This window comes from Seriola dumerili, unplaced genomic scaffold (assembly GCF_002260705.1).
Source record: "Seriola dumerili isolate Sdu_G_001 unplaced genomic scaffold, Sdu_1.0 BDQW01000066.1, whole genome shotgun sequence".
NCBI lineage: Eukaryota > Metazoa > Chordata > Actinopteri > Carangiformes > Carangidae > Seriola > Seriola dumerili.
Genome location: NW_019174321.1, coordinates 2,075,433 through 2,085,304, shown reverse-complemented (window position 1 = coordinate 2,085,304; position 9,872 = coordinate 2,075,433). Strand labels below are relative to the sequence as shown.

The 9,872-nt window shown below is 43.8% G+C and overlaps 1 protein-coding gene across 2 annotated transcripts in view; it reads left to right on the top strand.

The window, feature by feature from the left end:
• LOC111219525 (protein FAM107B-like) overlaps nt 1-9,872 on the top strand; it is a 38,163-nt gene that overhangs the window by 19,593 nt on the left and 8,698 nt on the right. The window contains exons 2-3 of one of the 2 annotated variants that reach the window (XM_022742235.1): nt 117-221; nt 7,535-7,610. In XM_022742235.1, the coding sequence (XP_022597956.1) occupies nt 198-221; nt 7,535-7,610 (100 nt within the window). In that variant the 5' untranslated portion in view covers nt 117-197. Of the gene's footprint in view, nt 1-105; nt 222-7,534; nt 7,611-9,872 lie in introns of those variants that run through there. The other variant, XM_022742234.1, reaches the window with a different exon arrangement.

Below are 9,872 nucleotides of genomic sequence, written 5' to 3'. Positions count from 1 at the left end.
CAGGCTGCCAGGCAGTTGGGGGGGGGAGGACAAAGAGGTGGTGGTAGTGGTGGTGTTGGGGGTGGGGGGGTTGGGGGGCAGAGGCTGCTGGGAAAAGTGCTGGAGAGGAAAGAAAGGCAGGAAGGCAGGAAGACTGTGAGGACTGTGAACCTGCTGCCACAAACAAACAACAAAGACTCAGCAGAGCACTGGGAAGAATGGGAGCTGCGTATGGAAAGAAGGTCAGTCCTGCACTGCTGCTGTTTGTCTCTGGCGGAGAAGGATTATTGTTTAGACCCTAAGAGTTTAACAGCTCGGTTTTACAGTAGATTTGGATTTGATTGAAGCTTCAACGTGAAATGTAATGTAAAGATTTGTGCACATGGGTTTCTTAACAGTACACTGTGGGTTTATGGTTCTGTTCAGACTCTCACGGCACTTGGTTAAGGTTTCGTAAAGATCTGGTTTGATACAGAGACAGTTCACAGTCACTTCAGACACAACCTGTTTATTTACAATTAACCAGAACCCCCATCTTTCACTGACCTTAACCAAAGAGATTTTGCTGTCTAAACCACAGACGGGGCTCTGGATGTGAACCTGGTCTCTGTAGTCACGGTCCTGATCTTNTCAGACTCTCACGGCACTTGGTTAAGGTTTCGTAAAGATCTGGTTTGATACAGAGACAGTTCACAGTCACTTCAGACACAACCTGTTTATTTACAATTAACCAGAACCCCCATCTTTCACTGACCTTAACCAAAGAGATTTTGTTGTCTAAACCACAGACGGGGCTCTGGATGTGAACCTGGTCTCTGTAGTCACGGTCCTGATCTTTGGACGTCGTCCATCCACCTCGTAGTGACTCTGCTGCCATGTCTGTGCCTTGATGAATGTAGCGCTTCATTAATTCTAAAAAATGTTCCATTTGAAATACATTAGTTTGAAAGTTCGAGTCCATGTACATAAATCAATAGATTAAATTTCACAAACTGTTGTGAGAGTGGGTTGGAAGTTTGTGAAACCATCTATTTCCAGCACAAACTGACTGTTTTACCATTTTGTCTTTAGCTACAGAAACACGCTCAGGCCTGTTGAACCTGTCAGAAGTTTTACATGTTTAGTTTGAGCTGAATTGATCAGCTGATTCATTGATTAGTCGACTGACACATCATTAAAATCATTTTTCAAACAAAAATGGTGACGACTCCCTGGATCCATCCAATATTTGTAGATGTCAGCTTGTGGGAACTGATGGGTATCTTTCATTGTGATTCACTAAGTGATATTTTAGTGGGTTTCAGGCTTCACAAATCCAAGCAAAGTCACTCCAGGTTGAAGGATTTAGACCAATCAGACACTTGTTTCATCATTACAACGTATACAGCTTTTCAATAACTGGAATCAAAGTTCCACCATTTGCCCCCCCCCCTTCATCGGATGTGAACAAAACTCAGTGTATATGTTCAGGACGTACTGCAGGACGTCTGTTTAGAGTTTAGTCAGGATTGATCAAAGGCATCTTGAGTTATGAATAATAATTTGATAGGCCACGCCCACTTGGAGCAATCAATTTAGCTCTTCAGATTTTGGTTAAAACTGGCCCCAAAATCATGTTCAAATGTGGTGATCTTCTGTCCTCCGGGTTTTGAGGTACACGACCTGCTCAAAATGCTTTGGTAGACGTATTCACATAAACATAACCTGAGGATATGTACCCTGATTTAGGATGATTGGTCAAATTGTTAACGAGTTGTGGCCAATTTCCTGCGAAGCCCCGCCCCTTGTGGAGTTTGTTGGTCAATGTCTTGAAAAATAAGTAAGATTTCTAAGATTAGGAGGAGATGTCAAAAAATTCAATATGGCCGAAAATCCATCATGGGGGACTTTCAGGGTCCCAGAGGCTTTTTTGTAGAGCACATTGAGTCGGACGTGGTGTCAGGGGTGTGGCTTTTCCAAACTTGCACTTAATCACAGTGCCACCATCTGGCTGATTGGGATCATATTTCTTGGGAAGCACATGCACATCATTTCCAGTTATTGGGCCAAGTTTCATGTTTCTAGCTCATTCCAGCTCAAAGCAATTTGAGCCGTAGCATGAAACAAATATTAACAATAATGATAATAAACCGAAACATAAACAAGTCACTCTTAGTTGCAACCTTACTTTTATTAACTGGTGTTTGTTTGTCATTGTTGGACTCAAGTTTAATAAAGTAATAAAGTCATTTTTTACATGCTGCAGAAATCAGAGGCTATATTTAAATTCACATTTACAACATGACACCACGACTGATTGAGATATTTTAGGATGTGAAGATGAGATCAGAGGTCAGAGGTCATGTGGCATCACAACCTCGAGCTGAACTGTTTTTTTTATATATACATGTATATGTTTTAGATTATGTATTGTTTCATTTTATTTATAATTTTTTTTTTCTTTTAGTTATGTGTGCCAGTTTCACAATGAGCACTTATCCCAGTCCTGGATCCTGGCAGTCTCCCAGAACAAAGACATTTCTGTCTCTCAATGGATCATAAAACTCAACAGGAAGAATATTGAAGATACAAAGTCAATCTTGTTAATTTTTTTTGAAAAAAAAGTAGGGTAACAAAAAACACAAATTACTCTGATCGAGACAGGTCTTCTAAAAACCACATCAAATCAAAGACTTGGACTTGAATGGATGAGACTTCTCTCAGTCCTGTGTACTACCTTCACTAATTTGCCCCTGGTGGTCAGACACCTGTAACCACACCTGACAGTGATGTCACAGTGTCCTGGAGTACACCTGTGCATCACTGTGGCCAGGTGCTGTGACTGTTTGGCAGAGAGCCACTCCTCTGTGACGGCTACAGTAAAAGAGGAAAATTCCACAGAGCTGGGAAACAAAGATTCCTCAAACACCCTCAGAAAAAGCAGAGCATTTACAAATATTTGAGCTATGGGGCGCGACACACCTGTTGAGGAGGGCGTGTTGGGGTGTGTTTGTTGCTACGGTGACCAACAGCTGACAGCAGGGTGGAGGGGCGTATGGAGGGAGGTATCGGAGTGGGTCATGTATCTGTAATGTCCCCTCAGATGGACTCATTAGTCTATTTTCAGTGCAGTGTTCCCGTCAGCAGCAGCAGGTGGAGGCCAGATGAAACTCAGAGCTGCACATCGACACATACTGACAGGGAGGGGGGGGGGGGGGGGGGGGTCTGAAGTCTCACAGTCTATACGCAGCGTTGGTCTACTCTCCAGATTATCTGTCTGTATGTGCATTGAATTTTTTATCTTGTCATGTGTCCAAAGATGTAAATGGATTTTGCAGTGTGGTCGTCTGAACTTGAGCTGGTCTGAGCAGGACCTGACACTAACAACATCAAGAGTTCTTCTGCCTCCAGAGTCTGCACTGAATCATCTTTTATTTTTGATCTGTATTTATGACACCTCAGGGGGTTTTCAGCCTGTAGTGGACACAGCAGCAGCAGCAGCAGCAGCAGATGTGAGCCTGTTTGATTCCAGATCGAGGCCTCGGCTTCAGTCGGGTCCTGAGTTGATTTACAGATAATTGAGAGTAACAGGTCATTTGTCGTTCTGCTGTTGCCTCAGTGCGATTGAGTCGTTCGTTTCCCCTCCTGGGTTCAGTGTTAAACTGTCTCCAGAACATATTGTGTGGCGTTCACTGAACTCCTCCTACTTCATGTTGGTGTTCATGTCAACCAGCGACAGTGAACACAACAGCTGCCAGGGGTTGGGGTTCAGTTCTGGTTCCTGGCTGTACGTTTACTAACACATCTGGACAGCTGTATTTGTCACTAAGCTGTGTACTGACCAGGTGGTTAGTGGTCAAACTGCAGCCACACCTGTGAGGGTTCATACAGCACTGACACAGTAAAAGCAACCTGTTTCTGGGTTATTTCAAAGGGCTGTTTTAAACCAGGAACCTGACAGTAATATTAAAGTTATCCTGTCCTCACCCCACGTACATGTCTCCTTTTGTCTCAGCACAAACTCAGCTGCAAGACTGAATAAAGTATAAAGCTGCCAGGATATAAAATAAGTGACAAATCTTTAGTGATAATGACTTAAAATATTATTAAAAACAGAGTTTTCATCAGATATTAACACAAAAAAAGCAGAAATCTGTTCACATGTAAAGTGAGTTTATTCCAGCTGCTTTCATTGAAAGTCTGTGTTTATCTGCAAATTAGTTTTTAACTTTTTAAATGTTAAAGCCCCCCCACACACACACACACACATACACACACCAGCAATTTCAGCTGGTTTTCTCAGCTTGTTTCTACATATTTAAATGTATAAATAAAGTTATGTTATATGTTTTATTTACAGCAGTGAAGCCTCTTTAAGGTTTGGATACAGCTCTCAGTTTCATTTAAGATGGAGCAGAGGTTAAATCCTTCACTGTGTTTTAATATGGTGGAGAATGTGATTTAGTGACAGTCAGATGCTGTGTGCATGTCGGCCCGGTCTCGACCAATCACAGCTCAGATCCTGTCTTCTGTGAACTCATGTGTGAGTAAGTGAATCAAGTATGAGAGAATAAATAGCAGCGGAGTATTTTCAGCTGCGGTTACGTAACGTCGCTCATTAACAAGAAGAAGAAGAACATGGAGCTGACTCTGACCTCCGCCCCGCTGCAGCCTGACAGATCCAGGGTCAGACCGACCGATCCCTCACACGAAACACACACGTGGCTTTAAATAAACCAGGTTTGTGTGTTTGTGGTGTGGATCATCAGTGGGTTAAATCCAGCTCGGGCCAGAGAGGCAGATTAAGACAATCAGAGAAAATCTCTGCAGCTAAAAATACTGAAACCTGAGCTGACTCAGAGAAGAAGAAGAAGAAGAAGAACAGGCCTCTGTAATCACCTGTGGGGGGGGGGTCTTCTTCCTTCAGATCTCTGTAAAACTTAGTTTAGTTAGATTATACTCTGTTGTTTTCCAGTGTCTCAAAGACACAAAGATGACGTTACACATTTTGATTATCAGGTTGTTTAAGGTGGTCTGAGGTTGTTTAAGGTTGTTTAAGGTGGGCGGAGGTTGTTTAAGGTGGTTTGATGTTGTTTAAGGTTGTTTAAGGTGGGCGGAGGTTGTTTAAGGTGGTCTGAAGTTTTTTGAGGTGGTCAGAGGTTGTTTTAGGTGGTCCAAGTTGTTTAAGGTGGTTTGGGGTTGTTTAAGGTTGTTTAAGGTGGTTTGAGGTTGTTTAAAGTGGTCGGAGGTTGTTTAAAGGTGGTTTGAGGTTGTTTAAGGTGGTCGGAGGTTGTTTAAGGTGGTCTGATTCTTTCACTCAGCTCAAAAAATGTTAATTATAAATTTTCTAGATCATCATAACAGGAGTCAGAGATACCTGCATGAAGAGAGAGAGAGAGAGAGAGAGAGAGATGCTCAGTGCATTGTGGGAGTTCCGCCAGCGGCCTATAGCAGCATCACTAAGGGATGGTTCAGGGCTCACCTGAGGCCGCTCGAACCATAAGGCTTCATCAAAGAGGACGGTTTTAACCTGTATCTTAAATGTAGAGAAGGTGTCCGCCTCCTGAACCCAATGGGAGCTGGTTATGAGTTTTATAACTTATAGATTTGACCAGCCAACAAGATTAATATTACAATTAATTAGTAGAGCTGCAATGATTCAGTGACTCTGTTGATTCATTGATCGACAGAAAAATGAACTAATATGATTAGTCACTCAAAATCATTTTTCAGGTAGAAATGTTCGATGGTTCCAGCTTCTTAAACGTGAGAATTTGAGACTTTTCTTTTAAAATAAGTTGAAACTCTTTGAGTTTCAGACTGACGGTCAAAACAAACCAGACATCTGAATATGTCTCTGTGTTCTACAGGAAACTGTGAAGGACATTTTTCACTCTTAAAACTGAACAAACAGTGAATTAAATTAAAAACAATTGGCACATTGTGACAATAATTTTTACTTAAAGTCCGAACATTTGCTCCCTTTTGACCAGTGACAATATAAAAATGCCTCTAATGCTTCTATACTGCCATTAATGCTTCAGTAAAAAACAAGTAGTAAAAAAAAAAAGTACCATTACATCGATCATTTAAGTACATTTTCCTCCTGATAAAACTACATGCAGTACTTTTACATGTAATGGAGTAGTGTTACACAGCAGTATTACTGCTTTTACTTCAGTAAAGGATCTCAGTACTTCCTCTGCCGCTGCGTCTGGTTTGTGTGATGACGGAGGTGTAATGTCGATGTTTGACCACCAGAGGTCAGACTCGTCTTTTTCAGCCTGAGCAGACAACACTGAGGGTGGAAGCTTCAGATGCCACACATGCAGCCCAACATAACAAACACAGACACGCCTCAGGGGGATTAATCTGTACAACACAGACCGTCCAGTCCGAGGGCAGAGGGAGAGGCTGCTGTTCATCTTCAGGACGCACTGACAGTAACAACGTATTACAGTTTATCTCCTCATGCATTTACAAAAAGACAGAGAGTTTCTTTTCTTTCCATCACTGCTTGTGTCTCACAGTGAACCAATGCACAAATAACAATAATAACTGAACTGACAGGGGACCTATAGGTGTCTCCTGCATCACTGATGTTGATGCACTGTGATGAGAAGGGCCCTCGGCTTTTATTGTTTCAGTGAATCTTGTGTTTATGTTGAACATATGAATTATTATAAATCACTAACTAACCTGGTCATGTTGGCTGCGTCTTGGTTTAAATGTCCTGAACCTTGAGTTAAATTACCGAGGGGCACAGTGGAGACTTCATACTTCATACCCCTCACCCCCACCATCACCCCCGTCAGCCCTGAAGAGGTGGGAGGTGGGAGGGGAAGGGGGTCTATGAGACAGAGAGGGCCTTGTCACCATGTTGAAGCCTGATGAGGTCTCCTAGCAACCAACACAAAGTCCATTCAGTCAGAGAGGACGCTGTCCAACTGACCTGGAGTCAGACAGGAGAGGAGCAGCTGAGAAACACCCTGAGAGAGGAGGAGGAGGAGGAGGAGGAAGAGGAGGAGGAGGAGGGAAGAGAGAAAATCTGGATCAGAAGAACTAAACTCTGGCAGCTGAATGTTGTTAAAGGAACAGTCCAACATTTCCAGACAGAAATCTTTCACACTTACTCACATGTTTCAGAGGAAACCTGCAGCCTGGATGTGTGTGTTTCCAGGTGTTTCCAGGTGTTGGGGAGAAACACTACATATATATTGTAAAGTGTCTGCAGAGGGAGTTGTGTGAAGTCTGGTAAATGTCCTCAGGTGATGTCACTTGTGTCAGCGTTGCTCAGGTTGTTGGGAAAAGCCACATTACAGCTTTACCCTTCGTAGGTGATGAATGATTGACGGGTTTGTCCCTCAGGGCTTACCGTAGCTGTGTGTGCTGAGACTGTTCAGTACCACCAACCTCGGTAACTTTTAGTTCCCCTCAGTGTTACTGTCTGTTTTTTGTGTTGATGATTGTCGTGTTGTGGATTTCTGTTTATTTATCCACCGCTCTGCCTTCCTCGCGTGATGACTTTGCACTTACACCTTCTATGTTCTCTTTCTTCTTCTTCTCTCTCTTCCAGAAGGCGTACACCATCGACCACGAGCCTCCGCTGAAGCAGCAGTGTGTGAAAAATGGAAAGCACCCAAACGGCAAAGGTATGTTTGTCCCTCTCAGGTTACCGTCCAACCGGGAGAACAAAGGTGGCCTGCGGGAGGCGAGTCTGACCTGTGAATGGTTGTTCAGGCTTATCACTGCTGTCTCAGTGTGGATCGGGCTGTAATGAGCCTGTTGTGGAGCCACTGAACCGTCAGCTGCTTCCTGAGACTGCTGTCCACTCTGATTACACCATGAAGATGTGTGACAGGTTTTCAAACTAAGCACACACACTTACAGGCGCTGAGTGACCAATCAGGAGCCGGTTGTTGGGGGTCAGTAAACACAATCAGTTCATAAATAGATCACGTAGGCTGTCGCGTTCAGTTCTTTAAATAAACTCCGACGACCACTGCGAATCAGGTTTATGACTTTTAATCAACATCAACTTCACACAGCAGCTTTTAGCAGCAGGCTATTGGGCCTCAATGTGAAAAATGATAATAATACAGAGAGAGGGAAAGGTTGAGCAAGAGGGAAAGAGATGGAGCCCCGTGGAGCAGCCCACTGTGGTCGTCTGCCTCTCCAGCCCTGCAGCTCCGATCCTCCTCCCACTGGTTCTGTGTTTATATCTTTATCACTGTATAAACACAGAGGCAGCAGTGGACTGTTGCTGACTCACTTTACATGAATAACAAAGTAAAAAAAAAACTGCGGTATGAAAAGCTCAGAGAAAATCCGGTAAAATCCAAATGCCTCAAGTCTTGAATCTAGAAGCAGCGACTCTGCAGACAACAGGCTGAGGAGGAGGAGCACAGCAGCAGAGTGGGTTCAGGACCACAGCTCCCAGTACAGCTCCCAGTGAGTCCAGTTTTACACAGTAAGCATTAGGCAGGAGACAACGGGAGTCTAGTCTGGGTTTATTTGGCAGGATAATGTCGTACAGCTTCGGTTTCTGCTCTACAAACTAAATCAGTCCAAGCGAAAAATCCTGGGCCACTTCGTCCCTGCACATTTAAAACTCTGACATCTACTGAAATGAAGCTTCAGTCAAGACTATCTCCTTGTGCACCGTTTCCTGCTCTCTCTAAACTTCACCAGCTCATTCTTATCTTCATCCAATCACAACCTGACACACTGGCCTTCAGCCAATTACTTGTAACGTGTCAAACTTTAAGTGTTGTCTCTCTCTGCTGTCATTCAGCACGACAGCAGAACATTTTGTGTTGCATCCTCTCCGCTCGCTGAGGCATGTCGGATAACGAATCTGATCCTCCGGAGGATTTCAACCTCAGTGGCGAGCTCCTGCCAGAAGCAGCTCATTCTCCTGCAGCTCAACGCAAAAAGCGCCACCAACTCGCCTCAGCTCAGAGAGAAAATATGAGTTATTAGTCTCAGTCAAAGGCCCAAGGCGACTCTCCAGGTCAAAGGTCACTTTTACTTGCAAACTCAGTTAAACGTCAGAGTCTGGGAAGCCGGCTCAGAATAGATCCTCCATGCATGACTGCAGCACAGAGACGGTCCAATAATAACATTCATTCGATCTTTATTAAGGACACAGCTCAAAGGGGAGTCCCTAGCAAAAAGAAAAACAACAGCAACAACAACAACAACAACAACAAATCCACATAAAAACAAAAGACATTCCACAATAATCACACATTTACATACAGGCTGCAACGCCAGCGCTGCCACATTGTAGATGAGATCCTGACAGAGCTCAGTTCATCTGAGATGGGAATCTGATTATTGAAGGGTGGAAATTATTCCATTAAAGAAACGCTGAACACAGAATAAAGAAAAACACCTCAGGAGCCAGCACAACAAGGCTACGCTCTTCGTGTTGATGGCTCTCGTTCATAGTTGTAAGTGACATGTTTCCAGCTCTGGCGTGAACACCGCTCAGATCCTCAGCTGCCACACACGAGTAGATGTGACTGAAACATGAGCTGCATTCATACAAGAATAACAAACAGTGACGTTGTTCGAGCGACAAGGTGAAGGTGCCGACACTGAATGATGATGATGAAGAAGAGAGGGAGGTGAAGAGGTGAGACAAAAAAAAATGAATCCAGATCTGACCGTTCTGACAGAAAACAACCACTTGAAACATGAAACAGCCCCCGTGTTTGTTTCAGCGCCACCAGCAGGTCGTCACACGACATTCACACTTTACTGTCTTTAATCTTTGAAAACTGAAACTCTGAACCTGCTGGATCTGGAAGATGAACTGAAGCTGACAGCAGCGTGGGAAAAGGCTCAGAGCAGAAATGCAGCCTCACACAGAGGAGAAGGAGGAGGAAGAGGAGGAAGAGGAGGAAGAG